The sequence below is a fragment of the Sparus aurata genome, chromosome 15 (assembly GCF_900880675.1).
Source record: "Sparus aurata chromosome 15, fSpaAur1.1, whole genome shotgun sequence".
NCBI classification, from domain to species: domain Eukaryota; kingdom Metazoa; phylum Chordata; class Actinopteri; order Spariformes; family Sparidae; genus Sparus; species Sparus aurata.
Window position 1 is genome coordinate 18566483 of NC_044201.1, and position 27279 is coordinate 18593761.

General features: G+C 45.2%; 1 protein-coding gene across 3 annotated transcripts in view; it reads left to right on the top strand.

Moving 5' to 3' along the window:
* The first annotated feature begins 684 nt into the window (after positions 1 to 684).
* Positions 685 to 27279, top strand: part of bcl11aa (BCL11 transcription factor A a) — a 55532-nt gene continuing 28937 nt past the window's right edge. Inside the window, exons 1-2 of one of the 3 annotated variants that reach the window (XM_030441828.1) lie at positions 685 to 1038; positions 5282 to 5734. In XM_030441828.1, coding sequence (XP_030297688.1) covers positions 984 to 1038; positions 5282 to 5734 — 508 coding nt within the window. In that variant the 5' untranslated portion in view covers positions 685 to 983. Of the gene's footprint in view, positions 1039 to 1768; positions 1995 to 5281; positions 5735 to 27279 lie in introns of those variants that run through there. The other 2 variants (XM_030441829.1, XM_030441827.1) reach the window with 2 other exon arrangements.

Consider the following 27279-nt stretch of genomic DNA (forward strand, 5'->3'; position numbering starts at 1 on the left):
CACACACACACGCTCTCTCTTTCTCTCTTTCTCTCTCTCACACACACACGCTCACACACTCCTCCGCTCAGTAGTATATGCAGCAGTATTATATCCGCCCCCTCCAGTGAGCTCCTGTCCGCGGCTTCCCTTGCCCTGTTTTGCGTCCACCTCTCTCTCTCTCTCTCTTTCTCTCTCTCTCTCTGCATATTGCTTTCATTAGACATCTCTGCCTCTCTCTCTCACCCGCACGCGCGCGCGCGCGCACACACACGCACACAAGCACACACACACTCCTCCCTCCCCTCCCTCCAAGTGCCTCTAGTCCGGCCCCCCTGATCTCTGTGTCCATTGGCTTCCACTGGGTCTATTTCTCATGTCCAGCCCCCCCTCCCTCCTCCCTCCCTCTGCTCCTCTCCTCTCCTCTCCCCTTCTCCGCCCCCCCCCCCCCCCCCCCCCCCCCCCCCCCTCCCTCTAATGACCGTCCATTGGTGTTGTTATTGCGCGTCCCGTCCGTCCCTCCTCCCACTCCCACTCCCACTCGGGTGCCTCGGCCCTGCCCATGTTTTTGTATGTCGGGTGTCCGTCCATCGCCTGACGTTCAAGTTCGCCGGGAACGTCACGTCCGTGCACTTGAACTTGCACAGCTCAGGGGGGGGGGGGGGGGGGGGGGGGGGGGTGAGGGGAGGGGTGGTGGGGGGGAGGGGGGGCTTTTGCCATTTTTTCCATCTCTCTCCCCTTCTCTCTCTCTCCATCTACCTCTCTCTCACTCTCTCTCTCTTTTTTCTCTGCTCTCCTTTCTCAAAAAAGCCATGACGGCGATCCCGCGATCCATCTTCGCCTCCGCGCCATCTTTGTATTATTTCTAATTTATTTTATTTTTTTTTTCTCTTGTGGATGTCAAAGGCGTTGGATGAAGATATTTTTTGCCCCACCGGAGTCTCCTCTCTAACCCCGGCTCTCCCCGATGTGATCCGCGCTGAACGCCGCCGCCTCCAGCCACCATGTCTCGCCGCAAGCAAGGCAAACCCCAGCACTTAAGCAAACGGGATTTTTCGCGTAAGTAAAGATGCAAAAAGAAAGAAAAAATGTCACTTCTGGCTCCCCTTTGAAAGCGATCAGCAAAGGTTTTTTTGGGGGGGGGAAGGCAGCAGAGCAGGAGCCTGTGGACAACCAGACGCACCGCTCGGACCCGCGGTCAACTGGACTTAACAGCGTGGAGAAAAAGTGCGACACCTCCGTGCGTAAAAAGCCGCTCGGAGATCCTCAAAAGCCCGACAGAGAGCAAAAAGTTTTGTGTGTCGATTTACAGCCGTCACTGCTTCTCTTTTACACGGCGAGAACGTGCATTCATAGGCTGGTAGATGCACTCGCTGTGGCTCCGGTGCCCTCACGGTCGCTCCGGTCAGTGGAAAACGCGCAGGGCTCCCCGGTAGCAGAGCGCGTCCTCTCCGCGGAGCTCCGTGGAGAAATCAACCCGCCGGAATATCGCTGTGTTGATAAACTCTGCGGGGCAGGTTTCTCATCTGCTCCTCTCCCGTTCTATTTTTGGATTATTTTCAGGTAAAAAAAAAACAAAAACAAAAAAACAAAAAACAAAAAAACTTGGAGGTGGATTTTTGGATCGAGGGGGGGAAAAAAAAAACTCGTGTCCGACTGTTTACAACTGCCTCCCCTCCGTCAGCAGCTCGGCAGCGGAGACAACGCAAATCGATGTATTTTTACCCACCTTCAAAAAAAAAGAAAAAAAAAAAAAAAGCCTAATGCCTCTTATGTAAAGGCTGTTTATTGATGTTGAGTTTAGATGAGAAGCTTTTCCTTCCTAAAACACCCCAGCAGAGCCGCTGCAGCTCAGAGTTCCAGGCGAGAAACACAGCAACAGGACAGCAGCGTCCCTGCTCCCCGTCCGCTGTTCTTTATTTCTTTCCTCTCGATTTCGGACCGACACACAAAAAAAACAAATAAGATAAATATAAAAAATGATGCAATTCAAGACTCTAGAGCTTCTCGTACAGGTAAGGTAAGGCGTAAAAATCGGCTCGCTGGTGCTGCAGCAGCAGCGTGTGAGGGAAAAGCGACAAGATTCCAACATTTTTTTTTTTTTTAGTTGAGTCGGCAGAATTACGCACGGCGTTTATTGACTACCAACGCTTTATTTCTTTTTACTTTATCAGATGCACGAGTCCGGTATGTGACGAGCGAGGAGATAGGTGTGTTTGGGAAACTGCGGGGCGATTAGTAAAGTGGCGTTTTATTACCGCACCATGTGCCACACTGTGTGTACCGTCTCGCTGCACCCCCCCCTCTTTATTGCTCTCAAAGTGACCGGCCACAACCAAAACAAGAAGATATTTGGGCATCTTTACGCACAAGTGCTTGATTATGTTTCGGTATGTTGACTGGCTGTCTCTCGTGTTTGGTTTGGAGTGTGTTTGTATGTGTGTGTGTGTGTGTGCGCGTGTGTGTGTGTGTGGCCCCGGCTGGGTGACAGCGCAGTCACCATGGCCATGTGCCGTCGCTAGGAGGCAGAGCGCGATCAGAAAATCCAGCGCTAAACTTAAAACCTGATCAGTTTCACCGCCACCCCTATCTACACAGGCTACTATTTGGCGATCTCTTTAGAATAAAGGGAAGGTATACAAGACATGTTGAGGGAGGGAGGGAGGGGGGCACAGAGGACCCCCCCCCCACCACACACATACACACACACACACACAACCAAATGCACTGCTCCTCTTCATCACTTCAAACCCACCTTTTCTCCTCGTGTCTCGTTTTTCACATTTTTACATGCATACATACTGCATATGCAGCTACACTGTGATATGCCTGCAGACCTCGCCTCTTACCCCCTTAAAACCTCTCGACACACACAAACACACACACACGCACACACACCTCATACACACATTTTATTCAGTTTTCACATTTGTCACCAAACCGTCCCACCCATCCCCGATCGTTCCCTGTTTTATCGCTCGTTTTCTGATTGTTCTCTCTATATTACATTTCTATATTTTGTTGGATTGTTACGCACATGCTCCATTTGCAGCGTTTGCGCGTGCGACGGCGTGACCAGGGTGAATATAAGTAGCACATTCGAACAAACACTGTTCACTGTGTGTGTGTGTGTGTGTTTTCACGGTGTTACAACTCCATGTTTCCTCCTTCAGATTGAATTACACCATCATTCATTTCCATATTTCTCCCAACATTTAAATGCAATCCAAATTATTTTTTTGGGGAGGGGGGGGCACAGTCTCACCACCGTGAAGTTTTCAGCTCGTTTCTGTTTTATAGATTTATCACACAGGTGGAACTTTGCAGCTTGGTTAAAAGATTTCTAGCCGAGGGTGTAATCAACTTTCATTCTATTGGGGTGAAATTTTCCTCCTTTTTGGAGAAGTGATTCTGTTGTTTCTGATGTATTAATGTGGTGTTAGAGACACACTGTCCTCCTCTCTGCTCCTCTTGCTGCACTTCCACTGCCTTGAAAATAGGCACAAATAATTGATTTGTTGTATTTTGTTGAAATAGAACTGCACAGACCTGCTTTGTGTTAAAAAAAAAAAAAAAAGAAAGAAAAAACTATTTCAGGTCTCGTACCCTCCCTCCTCATGCTCCATTAAATCCGACAAAATGTTTTTTCAAACCCCCGGATATCCACTCTTGAGTTCAACTTAAGAGGTGAGGGGCTTATGCAGCTTTCATTAGATTTTTTTTCTTTTTTTCCGTGTGTGCGCGTCGTTGTTGTTGTTGTTTTATCCCGTGAATTTAATGCCCCCCCCGGGAGCTGTTGTGTAACTTGCGTGGCGTTGTGTTGACCTGAAGTTAAATCAAAGAGCAGAGAAAAGGGTGGGGAGGGAGGAAGAGGAGAGGGAGGAGAAGGAGGGGAAGGAGGAGGAGGAGGATTGGGGGGGGGGGGGGTTGATAGGGTAAGGGGGGGGGGGGGTAGCGGTGGTGCTGTTGGTGCAAATGGGGAATTTATCATGTTATCTCCATGTCCCAGTTTGCACACAGATGTCGCTTAGGATCGTGGCGTTCAAATGATATTTCCTTGAGGGCATGTAGTCCACATTCAGACCCTATCTCTCTCTCCCTCCTTCACACACACACACACACACACACACATTTGCGCGCTTGTGCATTCCCACGCGCACATCTCTTACACATGCATGCACAGGAACCCTATCCTTTTTATCAGACAAAATCTGTACCAATCACCCAGACAGTGAAAATTAAAATCTATTTTTTGACTCTCAGTGGTTTTAAGTTCATTAAAATGTGAAATTGGCGGCTGAGTAAAGAAGGTCAACATGCATTAGGCGGCTAGCACAGAGTCAGACTCTTCACCTTGGACTGGAAGATTTCCTTTAAAAGAGGGACAGTGAATTATGTTCTCCCGTTTCGCTCCTCTAATTCGGCGGGCCGCTCTCTTCACACTCGTCCTCCCTGCACTGCAGGACGGTCTGAGCTTCACAAAAGGCTTCTTAAAAAAGTAGTCAGGAGTTAATCCGGCCTCGGAGGGGTGAGGAATCGGGCTGAACGGCTCATTTTGGGGTGATTTCCTGCTGTACAGAGCGGCTGGTATCTAAGAACTATAAGTCCGGCACATGTAATCGAGGCCGAGGGAAGAGTTTTCCTCTCCCTGACACACACTCCCTGTGCCGCCTGCCTTCCCCTTCCTTCCCCTGGCACATGTGCTGGACATGTCTGTCACAGTTTTCCCTTCGGCTGATTACATGATCAAAAGCTGTACAAACAAGGTTAGGCAAGTCAAAATCATCCACATATTTAGTTTTTTGGTGAGTGCTGTGTTTAACCATCATTTTCCAGGCTTCCCCTGTCATTGGATATGAAATTGTTATCCTTGAGGAATCTGATTTGAGCTCTGCAGCTATTCGGGATATTCTTTCCCACCATTTACTCCTATGATGTGTGATCCACATCAGCTTGCATTGTAATCATTTTTCCTGCATTACATGCATTTCTATCATTACAAGGCACATTCTCTCACCCCCCTTATTGTGCGCACCACATGCCAGGCTTGTGTTTAGCTCTGACTCTTTAACTCTGATCCTCCATGTGACAGAATGAGTGCACTCTGCTCTTGTCATCTCTTCCCACAAACAGTTGTATCAATAGGTTTCAATTACAGGGGAAAAAAAGAGAAACATAAACATATGGTTGTTGCTTTTATTTTGCCACCTTCTAATTTCCTCTTTTTTTTTTTGCTCACTTTCCTCCCACCCCCCCTCTTCTTCTTCTTCCTCTGTGCTTGTTCCCCCCCTGCCTCTGCCAGCAGCCGAGCCCCTCTCCACGGCCATCGTCTCGTCGGAGGAGCTGTCGGAGCGCTGCTCGGAGCACTCGGAGGAGAGCGGCAGCCTCAACGGGCACCACCCGGGCTCGACCGTGGGCCGGCTGGCCCGGCTGGGTCATGACGCTCACCCCTCTCTGGAGCAGGACCTGCTGACCTGCGGCCAGTGCCAGGCCACCTTCCCCCTGGCGGACATCCTGCTCTTCATCGAGCACAAGAGAAAGCGATGCCATGGGCCGCCCTGCCTGGCCGTGGGCCGCGGGCTGGACAAGCCCCCCTCGCCCTCCCCTGGCCTGGCCCTCACCCCGTCGCCTGCACTGGGCTCCCTGCGAAGCCGGAGGCCCGTGGAAGTGGGCGTCCAGGCCACGCTGGCAGATGACGACGACGACAGGTTCTCGTCGCCCCGGGGGATTTGCCCCAAACAGGAGCCCCTCCCAGGTAACCAGACCTGCCTCCACACCAAACAACACACACCACCTTTGTCTGGATTTGACCACAGTCGCAAGTCTCAAGTCCCAGTCTCAAGTTAAGAGAGAGGCAGCAGCTTGCTGAGGCCGTGGCTGCCAGATCGTCTATGTAGAGGATGTGATTATTCCTATATATCAGCTTTAGTGTGAATAAGGAGGTCACATCTTACAGAATATTAAAAATAGTACACTCTCCTTCCTCTAAACAATTTCTGAAACATTATTCGTAGACGGATAAAACATCCAGTCAACCCCCTCCAGTGTGCAAGTAGCTTTCCAGATTCTGCTTTACTTATTGGCACATTGTCTGTGTGTGTGTGTGTGTATGTGTTGCCCTAGATGGGGTTGTTTTGTGGGTGTTTTCTGCTGCGGCAGATCTTGTTTCAATCCCGTCAACACAGTGTGTGTGTGTGTGTGTGTGTGTTCTACTACGACAAATCAGCGTCGTCTAGAGTCTAGCCTACATGTTGCCGATGATCTCCATCCAAACCTTGTGGGGGCTATAGTAGTCTGAGCACCAGAATTTTTAGGGGACACACACGCACAAACAATGCCAATCCTTCTGAAAGCAAGGAATCCGATTGGTTGAGACTTGTTTTGGGGGGGTGGCTTGGCTGTTGTCAGACAAACAACAACAGAGGGACGTCACAGGTGGGGAGGAAACCCGGGAGAATACGCCTCTGTTGTCTTCTGCGGCTGGCACAAAGGCACACACACTGGTTTGATTTAGGATGGCTTTCTCCTTCTGTGTGTGTGTGTGTGTGTGTGTGAGAGAGTAGTCTTCTGTCCTTACTCACTAGTGTAAAGGGCAGTGTGCATGTTCATGTGTGTGTGTGTAAGACAATGGAACGGATCTAATCGTCAAGCCAGGTCTGACCAATTGTCCTTCCACTGATCCGCTGAATTCAATGCAGAAAATGTGTGTGAGTGTGTGTGTGTGTGTTTTCCCAGTGTACCCACTTTTCGGCCATGGTGACCAAATCCCACAGGCCGGTGGCAGAGAGACATGTGTGACCTTGACTTTGTGTTACCACTGGTCAGTGTGCGATCACACTTGCGAGACAACGCGCGCCCGCGCGCGCGTGTGTGTGTGTGTGTGTGTGTGTGTGAGGAGGATCAGTGGCTGAACTGGATGCCGGGAAAACTGTGTGTGCATTTGTGTGTGTTTGTGTGTGACTTTCAGTCTGGGGAGTAACTGCAGCCTCTTTCTGGGATTGGGTGCGCGGAATGTGTGTTCTTTCACCGTGTGTGTGTGTGTGCGCGCGCCTCACTCTCATGTGGCCCTAGCAGATGTGTCCTGCTCTCGGTGTGGTTTCCCCCCTTCCACTGCCACATCTTACCCGACTAAATGCAGCCCAGCTCTTTTTTTCACTCTCTATCCTCTCTTGAGTTCACCTCCATACCAAACTTCATAGGTAAAACACTCAATTTTCCTCCAGTTTTATATCTCTGTTTTTTTTCCTTTTTCTTCTCCCCTTTCCATCTTCTCTCCCAGTACGAGAATCAAATGAGAAGGCGAGCGGAGAGAAGGGAGAAGCCGGATTAATTTTTTTTTTTTTTGCTCTTAGAGGGAAAGTCGTTTATTTAAAGCGTCTTAACACCACTAATTATTTGTTGCAGCGCCATTTTTTATCTTCCCCGTGCATTTTAATTAGCAGTAGTTTTTAGTGGCGGGCTGCCTGTACTAAATTAGCTGTTGCAGAGAGACAGAGAGGGAAAGAGAGAGAGGGAGGGAAGGAGAAAAGAAAAAAAAAGGGGGTGAAGATGAAATAGAGCAGTGGAAACGCGCTAGCAAAATACACACTTTATCACTTTGCTGGTTGAACGCAGCTCAGGAATCCTAAATGTTGCAGTTTTTTTTTTTTTTTTTTCCTATTTTTGGGTTGTGTTTTTAAGGAAACGAGTGCAAGAAGCCGTTAAAAAAAAGGCGCCGCTTGGCGGTTTGGTGTTATCAATCCCGCAAGTTTTTTTTTACAGTCGCAAGGAAGCGGAAATGAGTAAAAAATTGTTGTCAAAGATGCATTTGACCTTTGACCTTTGATGGCCCGAGACAAATCCATCTACTGTATGTCAACTGGAAGGAGTTTCTTTTTTTGCTAAAGCTGCTTTGCGTCTCCTCAGAGACTATACATTTCAACACCCACTCCCCCCCTACCCCCACCACCACACACACACACACACACACACACACACTCTAGCAGACACTCACCAGCTAAACTGGGTTATTAGAGCGATTTACATCATAATACAGGCGTCTGGTTGCTTCAATAGCGTTGTGTGTGGGAACGTCTTGGTAGGAACAGCTGTACACTCAGACAGGAGGAGAAAACAGGACAGCAGCGTTATATATCTTGTCTGATGTTGACGTCAAGCTGAGCAGCAGACAGACCAGGCGAGCGTTATTAAATGCTTTAAATCGAGGAGGCAAAAAAAAGAACAAAAAACCCGGCTCTTGAAAAATCCGCAACAAGGAATTTCATCAGTTTATTTTACGTGTGTTTTTATTTTCAATGGATGCTTTTTTTCCTTTTTTTTTTTTTTTGAGCTCCTGGACACACACACCAGCACAAACACCACCTCGCAGGGGCCGAACCGAGGCAACACGTCCATTCTGATAGCCGATAATTAAATCCAGCTTTTTTTTTCCCTCCCCGACCCCCCAGCTTTCATCCTAATTGACCCCAAACTGTCACGGCGATGTAAATATGTGAAAGGCAGGATATAAAAAAAGAAAAAAAAAAGAGAGAGAAAAATCTGCTGGAATCTTCAACCGCAATGATAGCCGTCCAGAAGCATTCCTAATGACAAAAAAAGGAGGCGAGGGGAGGAATGCGTGTGTGTTTCTTATTTGTGAAAATGCTGGCTGGGTGTTCCTGTGTGTCTCAGAGGTTTTTCCCTTACAGTACACGAGGCCTCTGCTCAGCCAATAAGGCATCAAAATGACTAAAGATTAATTATGTATTTGGTGAAAAGCTTTATTTTTGCTTTTTCACCTCATAGACTTCGACTACAATCTACTGGGATTTTTCATTTCCAATTTGTCATGTTGTCTTTCGGTTTTTTTTTACCGCTCTAATGAGAATTGGAGTCACATCTTATTATGGCTTTCTTGAGAAATCCAGGCAACATTTTTTCAGGCGCCCTCTCTTTTAATCTCCGCATATGTTTGGTTTCTTTCTCCTGCATGCATCTGTCTATACAATGTGAAGGCTATATGGCTGCTCGTTGTGAAATGTGCATCTATGTCCATGGTCAGAGTGCTACAGAGCTCCTCTGGCTGCTGCGAGGCTCAGAGGAACACAAAGCGTCGGACTTGTGCCGGAACGCTGCTATTTACATATCAAACAGCTCCGATCGAGGCATTACCTGTATGTGTGTGTGTGTGTGTGTGTGTTAGCGAGAGAGAGAGCACTGTACAGGAAAAATGCCGATCAGCGATGCAAAAAGGCAGCACACCCGCCCACCCGCACCACACACACAGACCCACACACACGCACATGGTTAGGGCTCTCTCTCTCTCTTGCCCATTTATTCTATTAATCCCTGACTGAGATGAAAATTCTGATTATAATCCCTGAGGTGCCCCTCATTCAGAAACAGCATTGCTAATGTCTCAAAAGAGAGGGGCTTGCATGTGTGTGTGTGTGTGTGTGTGTGTGTGTGTGTGTACGTTGATGTGTGTGAATGGACATCCCTCTCTCTCTCTCTGTTTTTTTCCCTTTTGTACCCAAAAGTGGTTATGATTGAAAAAAAAAAGAAAAAAGAAAAATCCTGGCCTGAAAATTGAAATTTAGAATGAATTCTTTGTGGATTATTTCGACAGTAAATACAATTTCTGCTGTCCGGTTTGCCAAGTGATTTCTCATAATTAGCATCAAGAATTTAATCCTCTTCCTCTATGGGAAATCACTCCTAATATGTGTGTTAATGAGCTGAAATTGATACGTGGCCAGTGAAAAAATAATTATTCCTCCTTATTGACCACTGATTTTGTTGAGCAATATTGGCTGATAAGCCGTGTTAGCTCGCTAATATTAGCTCATTAACGGAGATGTGCATCAATAGTCGTACATGATGATGAATCCCAAAAAATTCCTAGACACTAATTTATCAGACACGCTAATATTTCTTCGCCCGGTTTCCTGTCGTCCTTATTGCCGAGCCCACTGAAGAGTCATCCTGGCTCCAAGCCTCATAACATGAGTATTGTTAGTCTATGATCTAGTGATTAGCAATTAGCTTATCATCACTGGTTAATGCTACCCACCTCAATACACATTAGTGCATTTTTAACACCCATTCATTGTCTGGCTCTGTGTCAGATCTCTCTCTATCTCATGTCTATTCTCTGCCTCCTCTTCTTCTCTTTTTTTTCCCTTCATTTTCTCTTTTGGCTCATGTGTCCGTCTCTCTCCCTCCAACATTAGCAGTCAATGCAAATCCGGGACAGCCAATTGATACTGAATCAATTACAGTAGGTTTGGTGTGTGTGTGAGTGTGTGTCATGCTGTAGCTCAGCCCCGGCGAGCCCACAAAGAGATTTCACACGCTGGCTGCCATCACTAATCTATTGTTGTTCCCTCTTTCTTTTCTCAACATAAGATTTTATTTAGTGGACTCAAGTGCGCCGTTTGAACTCGAGCGTTCTTTGTTTTTTTCTCTCTCCCAGTGCGGCGGGAATATCACTGTTTCGCCGTTTTGAATGAGCTTACTGAATGTAAACACGCCGGGGTGTGCATGAGACGTCGTTCACGAGGCTGATGTACACTTCAGGGCCACTGGAAAAGCTTCAAAACTCGGGCCGGACAATGTGGCCTTAGAGTAGTACTGATATATGTTTAGACTCTATCACAACACAGTATCTTGATATTTGAAAATCACCTTCAAATTCTCGGGCTCGGGGACAAAATATGATATCGTAAAACCAGGAAAAGACAATTCTTATGTCAAATAACCATCCAGGACAATATATATAGTCACATGTCACCGTAACTATGTAATATCCTTATATTGCCCAGCCTTACTAGGAACACTACTTATCTGCGACCCAAGGCCAACAGGCTGTATTGTGTTTTATATTCAGCGCACAAACAGAAAAAAAAGAAAAAGAAAACCCTGCTCTCTAAACTGCATATTGACTGAACTGTTGATTATTGTCTTGCTCTGAACGTGTGGGTGTGTGTTTGCAAAGTGTGTCTGCGATCCAGACGGAACCAAAAAACTTGGAATTCACTGCTGACACATTTTGGATGCAGTGATGAAAAAAAAAAAAAAATGCAACGGAAAGAAGTTCTGTGTGATGCTTAAAATAGAATATAACCGAGCGCTTCAACGGAATTTAAAAAAGTTGCTTTTTCTCCGGGGCCTGTGCTGGGAAAGTCCACACGCCGGTGAGAACTGTCGATTTGTCATTCATCCTGTCTGGTACACGCATTCACACACACACACACACACGCACACACACACACACATATTTTGTTACATAAGATAGTATTAGTGCAGTAAAGTCTGCTTTAGTCCTGGCTCTTTATTTAAAGGGGCATTCCAGCAATTTAATATTGCACTTACTGATAACAAGATAAGAGAGATAAAAAAAAAAAAAAAAGATGGTCATTTTTAAGCGTTTGAGGCTGAGATATCCTGACTTTCTAGTGGCGAGTATGGGTCAAGCTCCAAAAAAATGCCGGGTCCTACATTTCCCATAATGCAATGTTATGCTCATTTTTAAATCCTTCTCTTCCTTGTAAACACCTACGTCCTTCGAACTCTATAGCTCCGCCTTTTACCGCAGGCTTTACTGTTATAAATTTGTGGTCTCCATGCCCACGCTGAGACAACCCTGATGACATCATGATGACATCACCAGGTTTTATTTTCTCAGACGTTATGCAGCTGTTCTCTGAGGCTGAGGAGTCCTGACCGAGACTAAGTAAACAAGCAAACTGGGTGACACAATAACCATCACTATTAAATTGTACATTTATAGTCAATTAAACTTGAATTAAAGGTTATTTCACTGTTGAACAATGAAACACTATAAAAAAAACATTCATTGACCACCTACAAAGCGTTATAAACATCAGTAGCAACATCATGAGAAACAAATGCTTAACAAATGGTTTATAGAATATCTCATCATTTGTTAACAGCGACATAACTATTAAATAAAGTTTAATTAACTATATATTTACCTCTTATTAATGATGGTTAGTGTTACCGTAAACCGAGCTTCCTTTGTAAAATCTGTGGCATTCACTGTTAAAGATGCAATACGTAAGAATTGGTCCCTCTCATATTCGTACTCAAAGCAAATAGGAGCATAGCAAATAGCATATTAAGCAGCAACCGCTAACTTGGAACAAGTAGCACACTGATAGCAAAGTCTTGGAGCGGGACGTGCCAGAGCTAACATGCTAACTTCAGCAGATATCTCTACGACACCATACGTAGACGCCACAATGTCAAAACAGTTGTTCGTTCACATTCTGCGCCACATCTTGTTAATTTTCTTAATTAATTAAAAATAGTTTTTCTTACATATGGCCTCATTAAATACTGTGTTAACTTAAGTTGTTGAAATGCCTCTGAGCAAGACAGTGTTCTCCTACTTCTGCGCTGAATGGTTATCTTGAGAAAAGAGTTTGCCTCGCGTTATTTTATGAGTTGTCTGAAGATGGATGCTGAACAGGCCACAGCACAACTCCAGTAAGTTGTGTCAAACACCAGTTTTTTTTTACTGACAGCGCAAATTAGATTCATCATCGTAGCAACAACACGCAAACTTTAACAGTGAGAGACTTTACAGCGGTAGCCGCTGCCTTTTTTCCTCCGACAAATCGCCTGGTTGCACAGGAAGTGAAGCATTTCACATGTGCGGTGGGTTTGGAATAGATATAAAAAGAGCAGGGCACGATCACCGCCACCGCAGCCAAGCAGACAACAACAACATCAACATCAAAGGGTAAAAAAAGTGGAAGAAAAAATCCAAGAGAAAGACGTCATGTTGCCCACACACCGTGATTGACAGCTGATCCCTGGGAAAAGGCAGCAGCAGACACACCGCAGCGATGGTGACCAAAGATGGAGGCAGATCTGTAGAAGACAAAAGATCTCCCAGATTACCGCGGTTGGTAAACCACTCAGAGACAATGACAATCACAGAGAACAATAAGACATTAAAAGGACCAGTGTTATTTCCCCCGCTTTCGCAGCAGTGACAGTGTGTCGGTGTGACGTCAAGCGGACTACTGTACGCTCCCCTTGATGAAGGATTGTTTATTGATCTGGCTCGTCGTGTGTTTATGCGAGTGATTCGACATCCACGCTACGTCTACTCCTTCGCGGCGAGAGAGGGGAAAGCTGCTGTTTTTGGCTCCCTTGCTGCTCGCTCTGTGTGTGTGTTTGGTGTGTGTGTGTTTATTCCTGTGAGCTCACTCGCACGGAGACACACGCGCTCGGCCTGCTCAGGGTGTGCGCACATGTATCTCGGCTCTCTTATTATGTTGAAGGCAGTTGAAGGCCTGTTCATAAAACTGTTTATACACTACAAAGCTTATTTATATAGGCCACTGGATTACAGACTGGCTCTACACACACACACACACACACACACACACACACACACACACACACAGCATATTCGCATCACACTGGATATATATGTGTTCATTTGTAAGGGCCTCTCTTTGTACGTACCTGTTAATACTTCATGCCTATGTTGGTGTGTGTGTCGCGCATAAACATGAAAGAGTGTGTGTGTGTGTGTGTCTGAGAGAGAGAGAGAGCTGGCAGTGTGAATGCAGGACATCCCCTGGTGAAGTGTGCCAGGGCTGAGCTGGCAGTGTGTGTGTGGCCAGTGTGTGTGTGTGTGTGTGTGCGTGTGTCTGTGTGTGCATGTGTGTGGAAGGGCCTGGCTCCTTGCTCTGGTTTCATGTTCCCCATTTGGCTGAACTACTACTACAACTGCAGAAGAGCAGCACACACACACACACACTCACACTCACTCACACACACACACACACACACACACACCGCCACACTGTAACTGCGTGTGTGTTGATAAGCAGAGCACATACAGTACAGCTTTTGCACGGCTCCATACGAGTGGGTCTAATCTTTGATTTTGGCACCGCAAGTCCTTTTTTCTTTTTCTCTCACTCCCACCACCTTTTCCACTTCACTTCCTCCTTCTCGGCAAATCAAAAGCGTGTTTAGTGTCGAAGGGAAGTGATCCTCGAAGCAGGATAACATATGTAATTCTTGTGATCACAGGCAGCTCACTCGATATTCCTTTTTTTTTTTTTACATGAACAACTAGCTGCAAACGTGTGAGACAAGACAACCGAGGCCCTGATGGCGTTTAACAATTAGCTTCTCTTAGAAAAAAACATTTTCCTCCCTGCTTCAGATCAGCAGAGGATACAAAAAAAACAAGCTCAATCATTTATACTGATGATGTCATAGATATCAAAGCCAGCGCTACAGTGAGTCACATCGAGAAGAAACCGAGTATGTTCAAATCTGGTAAAAAAAAAAATCTGAAAAAAAAAAAGGATTAAGTACTGTAGAGCAGAGCTGCACAAAGTTTGGACCAGGGGACAGAATTGACCCATTATAAGGTTCAGTTTAACCCACCAGATGCTTTGAGCAAATAACAAATCAATTAATAAAATATATAATAATGTTTATGCTGTCAGGTTGCATACTGATTATTTTTCATAATCTGAGCATCGTGGGCAGTAAAGAGTAAGTAGAGAGCGTGCAGGAAGTTGGTCATTTTTCCTTTCAGGGAAAAAGATTAGACGATTTGTTGATTGACCATGATGACAATCCCTTAATCATTCACATACTTTTCTTTCTTTTCCAAACAAAATTGGCTCAAAATCACTGGTTCCAGCTTCTCTAATATGAGGATCTGCTGATTCTTCATCGTTGTAAATGGATTATTACTGGGTTTCGGACAGTTGGCCGGACAGAACAAACCATTTTCATGCCTGTAACAGACAAAACTAGTTACTGATTTTATCAAAAAGAATCTGAAATGCTGCTTCGTCTTCATCTTCTTCTCAGGCAAAAAAAAACCAAAACAATATCAAACCATTAGGGACGTTTCAAAAAATGCATCACCACAAAATGTAAAACGGTGACGCCGAGCTGATGACACATGGACATCAGAGTCCAGTCTCTGAAAAGCTGTGTACATCCATCTTTCTTTCTCTCTCTCTCTCTGTCTAAGTTTGTATGTATGTACAAGTCACAGCCTAATGGCCACTACTGTATTCACAGATAGATGCGCAGCTAACTGGATGTATTGCATGAATATGTGTCGAGACATCATGTTACATCACACTGGATGCAAAAATAGGAATCGTTTGTCTTACCCCCCCCGCCCGCCGGATCCTCACACCCTCCCACCCTCTCACCCTCCCACCTACCTCGCCATCCTGACTAGAACGGCAAGAAGTGATATTAGATGTAATACACGGGCGCATGAATCCTCTGCACATCTACAGGTTCATCCACACACACATCTAGATACACACAGGTAGTGTGAACCAGCACACCAGACAGGATGTAAAGACAGAAAGGACATATTTCTGCTACACCATATTCAGTTGATTTTTTCCCCAAATCTTTGCTTTTTTCCCGTCAATTGCTGAACTGTTTTACTACTAATAGAATAAGGGACACATGTCACTTCTTGGTCATAACCAGACCACCACAATTAATAGACTTGCTGTAGACCGGCTGACTGTACAGAACGCCTTTAACCTGAGTTCAATATACCATTGCATCTTTATCGTCATCATCATTCGGCTTTCACGTGTTTTCCAGCCCGATAAGAGCCCACCGCCAGAGGAAGCATTTCCCACAATACTTAAAAATACACATACGGAACTTCGGCTCACAAGAAAGAGATAGAGAACTCAGCCGTATCTTATGATGTCACAGATATTAACAATTGTCGCGTCAGACTCCACGCCCCGTGATTACACCCGCTCAGCCCTCAGATGTCGAGGAATACGCCATTTAATAATGCTTAAAAAAAAAATCACACGCATAAGCACACACACATACACACACACACACAACATATAAGGAACTCCCCCATCGCCACCAGCAGCAGCAGCAGCAGCAGCACTGACTTTTCCCGATAATTTGCGGAGGCTCATTTGAATTTTAAGCGCTACTTTAATCTTCAAAGCTCAAATAGCTTTATGAATATGCATGCAGTGGGCAGACTTTAGTTCATTACCTAGTTGTAAATTCTAATGACCATTAGGTCCTCACAGTAATTGCCAATTGTTTTGCATTTTTGATTGGCCTATTACCATGCGCATTCGCGGCGCACATCAGCTACGCTTGTCAGAGCCGGCATGTCAAGGGGTGTTTGTGTGTGTGTGTATGTGTGTGTGTGTGTGTGTATTTTCTCATTTGTGCCTTGGGTGAGAGATCTGTGTGTGTGTGTGTGTGTGTGTGTGTGTGTGTGCGAACGGGGTGTGTTTTTTAGGCTAATATAAATGAAAGTTGCATTTTTTTTAATTGTGTGAAGATTGAGAGGCGAGCCAGAGATTGGACATATTTAATTTACATGATGTCTCGTCTGTTCCCTCATTACACTGCTTGTCTCAAGCAAAGACACACACACAAACACACACACACACACACAAACTAAAATATACCCAATGCAAACCATCTGGCTCTCTCCTGTATGTGTCTGTCTTGACATGGTAAAATGATTTCTCAATGCCCATCTTTCTCTCTCTCTCTCTCTCTCTGTCAGCCTATTCATTTTTAGTGTCACCCCCCCTTTCTGTTTCTCCTTGAACAAACAGATGTCAGATACTTCTCTTTTCTCTCTGCTCGTCCCTCCCCGGCTCGATCTGAGGCTGCCATTTTGGAGACAGTGATTCGTCTTCCTAAGTGAGTTTCTCTGTAAACACGGATGAAAACTCGTGGAAAAAAAAAAGAATAACAATTCCATTGTTCTGTCCTCGGCAAAGAAATGCGACTCTCTCTCTCTCTCTCTCTCTCTCTCACTCTCTGCGTGTGCACTCACTTTTTTTGGACACACACCTTACGCTTCCTTTGTACTCAAAAAAAGAAGGCCCCTGTTCTGCGAGTGTTTTTTTGTTTTTGTTTTTTTGTTAGTGGGAGACAAAAGAAGAAAAGAAATCAATAAAATAAGTCAATTTTCATCTAATAATGAGGGAGGACGATTAAGAAAATGAGAACAAAGACGGAAAAAAAAACGCGGCAACAACAAACAGAACAACTGGTGCACAGGCGCTAATCTTTATGTTTTCTTCTCCGCTTCCCTTTGTTGCTGTTCTCCCCATCTTTCCACCCTCCCCTACTACCCCCCCCCCAACACACACATACACACTGATGCACACACACACACACACACACACTCGCACACACACCTCACATCCTCTCAGTTTGTGTACAAGTGCTGTGAGGGAGATATGTGAACCTACATAGCGATGAAAAGGAATTCTTAATTGCCCAGAAATGAGCAATGTTACAAACGGCGGTGTAATGGACGCAGCCGAGGGGAAGGATGGTGTGTGTGTGTGTCTGTGTGAGTGTGTGTGTGTGTTTCGAGGGGTTGGCTCCGGTGGGACTCACAAGGCCTGTTTCCTGAGGTCTCTTTTAGCCCCCCTACAAATACACACACACACACACACACGCACACACACCCTATATACCTCTGGCTGCTGTTACTCACTTCAAAGTTGTTAATATTCAGCTGGGAAACTGTATCCAGAGCACAGCTAAATTATTAAGCGTATGAACTTTTTAGGCAGTAAGATGAACTGATGGGCCACATCTATGAGATCCTCTTCTTCTTCACGTGTGTGTGTATGCGTGTGTATGTGTGTGTGTTTGCTTGTGTATACATGCCCTCTCCTTCTGCCCGATGCTTGGTCTTTGGCCAAGGGCATGCATAATTGATCCCGTGCCCACTATCATTTTCTTGATGTAATTGCCCCGGTAAGATATGATGAAATCTAATGGATAATTCATTCCCCCACCAAAACGGATAAAGTACCGCTAAAATGTACTTTCATGGCTCTTTTTGTCTGCGGTGCATGTGCGTTTAGTCGTACGCTAGAGTACACAATACTTGAACCGTGTGTGGTCAGTCTAGAAAAAAAAAGGTAATTGATATTTTTGCAGAGGGGTAAAAAATTAAGAAATAGACGTTTCTTTTTAGGGTAAACTCACCGAAAGTGCCAGTTTTTGACGCTGACATGAATCATTTAATGTAGCTCTATTAAATATGTGATTTCCATTGCAATGAGAAGGAAGTAAACACATAAAAAAAAAAAAAAAAAACAATGCTGTCCGGTAACAGCAACTAATCAATCCTTTGTTTTCAGCTGTTTTGAAGATTATTGTTAATTTCGACACATCGGTGGCACGCGAGCAAATGAACAGTGTTATTTTAATATTCTATAAAAAACGTGCAATTCCCCTGCCCTCCCCAACCCCTAACCGAGCGCCACAGTGATTTTAAATCGCAGCCAAAATGACAAAATTGCCCTCGAAATTACCCCGGCGACGGCAATATTTTACATTTGCTCCGTCTAACCTCCCCTCGAATGTTCGACTCAACCAGCCCCCCCACCCCCAAAACACAACCCCGAGGAAGAGAATAAGAAAAAAAAACACGTATTTAAAAAATCAAGATGTCTTGTTAAATACATATTGGAGTGTGAAAGAGACTGTAATTCCTTGAACTCTTGCCCCGCCACAAATAATCCGGGAGCAAAGCCACTCTTTTGTGCAAGTGTGTGTGTTTTTTAAGCGAAGGAAGAAAAAAAAAAAAAAAAAAGAAAAAAAAACCCAGCACCTTCACCTGCTCTTTATGAATCTCCCTTCATTTTTCTCACTCTTTCTTTGTCAGTCTCTCTCTCTCTCTCTCTCTCTCTCTCTCTCTCTCTCTCTCTCTCACTCCCCCCTCACCTCCCTCCTCCTGTGCTGCAGTTTTCCGTTGGAAGACAGATGTGTTTCAACACGCTCTGGACTGTAGTTAACACTGCTGATCTCTCCCTCACACAATTACACACACACACACACAAACACAAACACACACACACACCCACACACACTTTTTTTTTTATCTCCCTTAATTTAATGGAACCTAACCCTAACCTAACCTGGCCCCTTTGTTTGATTTTAGACTTTTTTTTTGGTTTCTAGCTGGCTGAAAAGCATCTGTTCAAAGGTATTCTCTCACGAATAATGCGCGAGTGTGCGCCGAGCACCGTCTGCTGACAGACAGACAGACAGACAGACACACAGACAAAGGGACACACACATGCACACACTGTTTATCTTTGCTGTAACGAGAGAAAAATACAGGCCCCAGTCTACAGCACTGGGAGAGGTGGGATGGGGGGGGAACAGAAATAGAGAGAGAGAGAGACAGAGAGAGAGAGATGAGGGAGATGAGGAGAAGAGGGCATAGGGGTAGAGCGCCCTAGGGGGATAGGGGATGTGTGAGAGAGAGAGGGTAGAGCGAGGTAGGAAAGGCTGGGTCCTGGCGATGGCTGTCCATTAACAGATGAACTTGGCAGACGTCCAACTGTTTGATGAGACGGGTGTCACAGGGCTGGCTGTGTGTGTGTGTGTGTGTGTGTTTGTGTGTGTGCGTGTGGATGGGTGGGTGTGGGGGAGACACACACTCACATACAATTACACACACAATCTCTCCTCGCTACGGCTCTGCATATTAACCCACTGTTAGCGTTCGGAGTGAAGCTCTCGTTCCCGTTTTTATCTACCTGCACACACACACACACACACACACACACACACACCCCTCTCTCTTTCTTTCTCTCACACACGCATGCAGTTCAACAGGACCATTTCTAGACTAGTTCGCTGGCATGGAAACCGTGCCACGGAGGGTTAAAGAAGGCAAAGACAACAAAAAAGTTCAAACACACACATAGGGAAAGAAAGAAACTAAAAAAAAAAACGGCAGATTTCCACTAATGCCCCTGACCCGCCGAGCCCTCCACTTCAAGAGGCAGAAAAACTCGCACATAGGGAAAGTTAGATAGACAAAAGCAGAGAGAAAAAGCAGGAGGAAGTAAAATATACATATTTTTAACCTTTGTGGAACTGCTGCTTGTGTAACCGAGTGCGAGTTGACAGTGCAGGAGCACATTTATATTTACACCAACAGCCAGGGTCAGGAGGTGCAGCAGAAAAGGAGGGAGGGTTACACACTTTCTGTAAATTTACACTGCCGATCCGCCGTTGCTGCTGCTACAGCTACTGTTGGCTGCTGAGCAGGTTCAGTGAGTTTGATGCCTTGCGTAAGGGCACTTACATGTCGGTCGACTTTCTGGTTGCAGAAAAGTGGCTACGACGAGTTGAGTTTCAGCTGTGTAGTCCTCACTGTCAGGGCATTCTCATAGGTGTTCTGACAGGAGCACTTATTTTAGTTCCGTCCTACGTTTCTGCTCCTGTTTTACTGTTGCAGCATTCATTTTTGTCTGCTGTGATGTAGTTTGTAGACCGTGTTTGCAGCTGCACATATTTTCCCTCCTTTTCCAGACCGTGTCATGGGCCCGAACACACTGGACTTTACCTTGATTCCGTCTGGCTGTACGATAAAACGTGTTCTTCATCTCTATCGTGTTGTACAAGACGCACTGTCTTTTACACTTGTAATAAAGATCAAAGGTGGTGAGTGGAGAGCTGCATGACTAAAACATGACTTTAAGCATAAAGGAAATAAGCCATAAAGTCCGCAGTTACCAGTCTGGGGCTCACACACACACGCACACACTCACAATGCTGTGTATGCTAGGGATCGACTGATGTGACTCGGCTATTAGAGGTCGAGGAGACCGATAACCGATATTTGGAACCATGACACATTGGCAGCAAAAATAAGAAGAAGACTGAAAAGCATCAAGTCATTTCTTCAATACTGAAGGTTCCTGTTAAGTTTTATCAACCAAAATGGCTGCAAGCTAGTGTGTCAATGTGGGATATTGTGAAATTGCATGCAGGAATGTTTTATTTACATCTCGAAAGACAAGCATTTAATGTCTTTTGCTGATCTCTCGCAGATGCAAAGCATGCAAGATGGTTTGGGTCACCTCAAAGTTTTGTTTTTCTGTATACAAGTCATTTACATACCTAGATAACTGCATTATTTGCTTTTTGGAAAAGAAAATATTATTTTAAAAAAGTCATGACATTGACAAATACAAGAATTCTTCATTAACTCATCTTTGTGTGGTTCAACTCGACACATAAGAGCGATAATGTGGGTCACAGTACAAATGTGCGAGGAAACATGAACCGCCATGCGTACCCAACATACTGTCGTTGTGTAGAAAGTTTAAAAGAGGCCCTGCACATACAATTTGTACATGTATTTGTGTCTTTACAGCATCTTTGTAAGCTGTGTACGTGTGAGTGTGGACATGCAGTCGTTTTGCTCGGCTGTTTTACGGCACACAGATGTCACATGGTTATGTCATTTACCAAGGGTCAGCGGGTGTACTCTGCATGTGCTGTGTGTGTGTGTGTGTGTGTGTGTGTGTGCGCCATATGATAGGGCAGGTGGTATGTGGACTTTATGTTTGCAGTGTAGGCGACATGAACTGTGAACTGGACACCGTGACCCGCACCTATAAGTACAGGCCTGGAACACATGCAGTGATTATGGCACGGTCAGCTTATGTAACGGGCCCTCCTGTTGGAGGTCCAATCAAACAGACGCAGTCCTGTCATCTCATCACTAACGGTTGATTTGCACATTGGTTGCTGGGTTCGTGCGCGCTGTGCTTTTAAGCTAATTTTAAGGGAGCATTAATCGATAGTTTGGCCACTTGGGGGCAGTCACAGCGCCCCGCTTCTGCCCTCAATGAAAGACGTTAAAAATCTCAATAAAACTCTCTGCCGGGGTTGAAACATCTCAGCGCACTCCGGCGAGGAATTGGAACCATAATCCTCGCCCGATCGGTTGACATATTTTTTCATGCTGCAGGCTTCTCGTGTGGGTATTTGCATCAAGGTATCGGCCAAATTAGAAAAAAAAAAAAATGAGCGCAGTGTGTGTGTGTGTGTCAGTGGTTTAAGATCCCTGACCGCTGCTGCACCCATATTATACCACACACACACGCACGCATTGCACACCCCCGAGGCCCGTAAAGTGGTGTAACTTACTGCTGCTACCTTTGGCTATATCTCTCCTCAGCCCCTCTCTCCTGCAGGCTGTTTGTGGCAGCATTTCCTGCATTAAAAATGAGAGGCGCTTGGCTCGGAGCTACCATATCGGCTACCTTCTTTTTCTCCCCGCGCTCTAATCTTATGTAAACATAGAAATCAGCTCCCAGCTCTCTCTGGCAGATGCAGGCCAGCAGTGATGTCCCACTGTGATACATCCCTCTAAAGCCCAGATTAAAAGTTTTCGAGGCACGGGGCATTTAGGGGAGGGGAGTGTATGTAGGACTAGGGAGGGAGGGAGGGGGGGGGGGAGCTGTCATTTCTTCAGTGTATTTATACCTGAGAAAAAAGGAAAGAAAGAGGGAGGCTAAGGTCTCCAGTTGGTTGCAGTCTTGGGTGGTTTGCGTGAAAGTGGTCGGACTTTGGAAGAGAAAGCTGTAATTGTTCAGGAGATACAAATATCTGCACAGAGGGGTTATAGTAAAAATAAGACAGCCAACATCTATTTTTTTTCATTAATGGGAGGATGGCAGCACTTCTCTCTTTGAAGTGTCTACTCCTGCCAGAGATCTGCAAGTAGAAGAGACAGAGGAAGGAGGGAAACAAGCGTCCCAAAAGAGAGACAAAGATAAAGTGGAATAAAGAGACGGACAGAAAAAGATATCTGCAGCGCGCCGTGACGTGACCCATGTCCAGCGCCATGTACGCGTAAAAGCATCTGTCTTCAAAGACATATTTTATGTATGTGTGTGTGTGTGCGAGCTGTGTTTATCTGCGTCCGCGGCTGTCTGTGTGTATCTGTGTCCGTGAATGATCTATGGTTTGTGTTTACCGTGCCATATTTCGGCCTGGCCTGCCGTCACCGGCGTATGAATGATAAATTGCGGATGTCCATCGGATTCACCCGAGCACCTGTGGTCCCCTCGCCTCCCCCCGGCCGTGTGGCAGGAGAGCAAGGAATGATAAATAAATAAATGCATAAGCAAAGTGAGAGATAAACAAAACAGGCCTCGTAAGGATGGGAGTTTTTTTTTTCCTACAGGGTTTGTTCAGGAGGCAAGATTTATGGAGGAGATTTAAAAGACACGTCGCCGTTACTTTTAGTCCATTTTGAGGAATGTGACTTCTGACATTCTGGCTCAACGTATCTCAAATGAATCTCGGCTGAGAAGCTCTTCCACCCTGACAACAAAAAAAGTCTGGAGTCCGTCAAAGCGGTAACCACTTCACGGATGCATTTGCCGATCATTTTCTGTATTCGCAGATTCATTCTCTGGTTTATGAAGCACAGATTGTAAAAAATGCTGCAATGATTAGTAGATCAATTCTCTGGTTGTCAGAAATTAACCAACCACCGGCTATTTTGATAATCGAATCAGTTTGAGTTATATTTAAGGATTTAGGCTTCTTAAATGTGAACATGTTCTGGCTTCATTGCTCCTCTATTACTGTGAACTGAATATCTGTGACGTCATCTTGGGCTTCAGGCAACACTGATTCACATTTTTCACCGTTTTCTCACATTTTGCAGACCAAACAACGAATCAATTAACCGAGACAATGAAAAACAATCGTTAGTTGCCACACAGATATTAACTTAACGATCAATTGATCCAATTTGAGAAGCTTGAACCAGAATAACGACCCAATCAATTGATAATCAAAATTATTGCAAATGAACTTTCCACCAAAGCTGTCAGACGTGGTGCCCCTCTCTCTCTCTCTCTCCCTCTTCTCTCTGTCTACCTCGCTCGCCCTCTATCAGTCTACCACTCTAATCACAAAGGAAAGCTACTTGGACACTTTGTCATCAGTTTATCTTCTAACCGCCGTTATCTTCCTGCTTATGAAGTTCTTTAACGGCAGATAGGAGAGATTTCAGCTTCCTCCTACTCTGAACCAGCAGGTTATTGTCCGACCGGGTAAAACGGACATTATAGACGCGGATCGAGATAACGTAATCGCTGTTAGGGGAACAAAGAGTTTTTAATTCGCGAGAATCTCATTCAAGAGTGTTGAGTATTGAAAGCAGGAGGAGGAGTGTGTGTTCGAGGTGGAAATGCTTTCTGCGTAACATCATAAATATGCGGTTTAATTTGATATGTAGGCCGGATGAGTGTGACCGGATCATGACTTTTGTGTCTTTTTGGGTCGCACCAATTAATTTCTGGTGGAGCCCTGCTTCGTCATCCACGCTCCAAAAATACCCCTCGCACTCTTGCACTCACACCTTTGAGCTTCTGCGTCCATCGTCCTCTTTTCATACTCTTCATCATCGACTCCGATCTATTTTTACGTTGACGCCCATGAATGTGTGCGTTTGTGTTTTTTAAATATGAAGAGGCTTAAACTCGTGTTTTTTTCTCTTCTAATGAGGTCTCTGCAGTGTACACGGGCCTGATGTGTGAGTTGTGTTTCTGTGAAACAAACTTGCCAGCTCTGTTTCTGCCCTTTTAACACATGCTCAGTTCTCCTTCTCAATATGTGTGTGTGTGTTAGAGTGTGTGTGTGATTGTGTGTTTGTATGTCTGACATCGCACATGGGTGCGTTCTGTTGACCACAGAGGCCTTCGAAGTACAACACTCGTCCTTCTCCTCCTCCTCCACCTTTTGGTTTCTGTCTCAATTCCTCCTCCTCTTTTTTTTCCTTTCTATTCTCCCTCTGTGTCTCTCGCCCCTCTCTCCTCTCTCTGTGCCCCTCTCCCTCTCCCTCCGCTGTGTGTGTGTTTGTGTTTTCTCGGCCTGCTTGTCTCAGTAACAGTAAATACCCTTGCTACCTGACACAGATCCACCTTTCTACTTGACCGCGCACACGGAGAAGGGCAGCTGCGTGTGTGCATGTGTGAGTGAAGCAGTGTATTCTCAAGTGACCCTCTGCCCCCTGGTTTAAAGGACTGACTGAACACACACACACACACACACACACACACACACACTCACACACGCTCCCCCAAGCAGCCCCCTTCTCTGAGATAAAACACAGGTTTAATCTTTGACACTGTGTCCAAACTGGCCTCTTTGCAGGTGAGGAGAGCCTCCTGGGGAGTGTGTGTGTGTGTGTGTGTGTGTGTGTGTGAAGCTGTTAGTTTCGGCCTGACCTAAATGTGGAGGACAATAGCCTGGAGGCTGTGTGTGTGTGTACGTCCTGTACAAAAAAAGTGTTGTCTTCTTTGCTGCCTCTGTGTGTTTGTGTGTTCCCGTTTTTTTTTTTTTTTTGGTTTCCTTCAGTCTGCCTCCACACTCCGAGCCTCCATCTTTTTTCTTTGGTTTGGTAACACAACTGTGCCACTTATCTACTTTTTAATTGGTCTTTTCATTATACAGACGGTGTCAGCTGCTCAGTCAGTCTTTGTCTTGCTCAAATCAGTGTATAAAAAAGCTAGCGCGCCCTGCCTTAACGGGTCAGTTCACCTCAATTACAAGAAAAGAAACATATTTTCTTACTTCCCTCCAGTGATATCGAACCGTGCGCATAGTTTTGGTTTCAATTGTCTGGGTTATCTCTCTGAGATATCTGCCTTCACCTCGATACAATGGGGCTGAATAAAATTTAATTTGTGGTCATTCACGGCGCTGATATATGATATTTAGAAAACTTCAGCAGCTATGCGTGTTTTACACACAAAGAACACACTGTCGACAGTTTTTTCGCAGGGACGACTTCTTTCGAAATACATTTTCCTGCATAATATTTCTCAAATGTGCTTTCTTTTACACCGTAAGAACAACAAAATGAATTTGCTTTTCTTCCCCCTGTGTGTCCCTTGGAGTGGAGACAAGAAATCTAAGAAATGGCTATCACAAAACCTTTTACACAAACAGTAAAACCAAAACTACAGTATTTGCCTGGATGGATAGAGACGTAAATGTCTGTTTTTGGGGTGAACTGAACCTTTAGGAGCTGTGAAACCACTTAACAGAATGGTTTTATTAGCATAGAGAGTTTTAGCGCCCTATAAATACTTGCTGTGTCTCACTTATGACTGCACACAAACTCCTAATTATATCATTTATCAAATAAACGTACTTATTGTTTTTTTTCCCCCATGAACAGGATATGATATTTTCGCAAATCCTGTAACTTTAGGCCACTGCTGCTGATTAATATTTGTAAAATTAACAAATAAATGTTTTCCGTTTTTTGGACGAAGCTCAATTTAGACTATTCCAGTGTGAAAAGTCCATAGATAAATAAATTGCACACAGTGTTAGCTTCCAACGGCGTGAAGGTGCCAAACTCTCTGATAAATCTGGAGCGTTGTGGCGTTAGTATAACATTTCCTCCTCAGTCTGTCATTCAGGGATACACGATCACGATTCAGGTCAATGTGATTGCACACCCGACCCACGTTTAAGCCCTTTTTTTTTTTTTTTTAATCCTGTGCCATCACTGTACACACAGAGTTAAGTCTGTTCGATATGCTCCGGTGCTGCACAATAGATTTACACAGAATTGCTTTACATATTAGTACCAAATAAAGTTAGTTTCATTTTCAGTTCTCCTCGCACGCTCGCCGCCTCACGCTTGCCCACACGCGCGTTTTCCTCATTGTCAAACACCTCGTTGATATAATAAGCCAGCGGTGGTGCCAGGCGTCATTTTAAACATGAATGATTCCTCCTTGTTCCCCCTGGTTTACTTTGACGATTTGTATTCAGCAAGACAAGTGGCTGCATTTTAAGTTGGAAAAGAACAAAACAGGACCGGACAGAAAGTTAGTGTTTCAGGGCATCAAAGGTAAACTCAGAATCGGCTTGTGCAGCTTGCGGCGTTGGAGCACCGCAAGCTGCCGCTGACTCATTCCTGGGTGGAAAATCCGTCCTGCTGGCCAAATCTTTGCTACAATAGACACCTAGGAACGGTCTTTTGTACCTCTGGTTTCAATAAAATCCCAGAATTCCTGTTCCTATCGCAGCGCTCTCTGATGACGGTGATGTTTCAAATGGAGATATTGACCTTTTAGGACTATTTACCATGTAATGCAATTATACCACTAATGGGTTTGGCCCACTGATCTTTTTATGCACTGTGTCAGCGGGCCAGTAAAACATTGCTGGCTTTATTACAACACAGACACACAGACACACACACACTCACACACACACACACACCATGCAGACCAGTCGGGCCCTGTGCTCATTTGCGTGTGTATGTTCAACATCTATAATCCTCCCTCCCTTGTGCAATCACACACAGGCTCAAGCGCACATGCGTGCGTGCACACACAGCCGCAGACGCGCACGTGCACGCCAGACCCCTCGCGAGTGTGTGTCTGCCAAGTCGGACGGCAGGCTGCCAGCAAAAAAGGGGGCTGT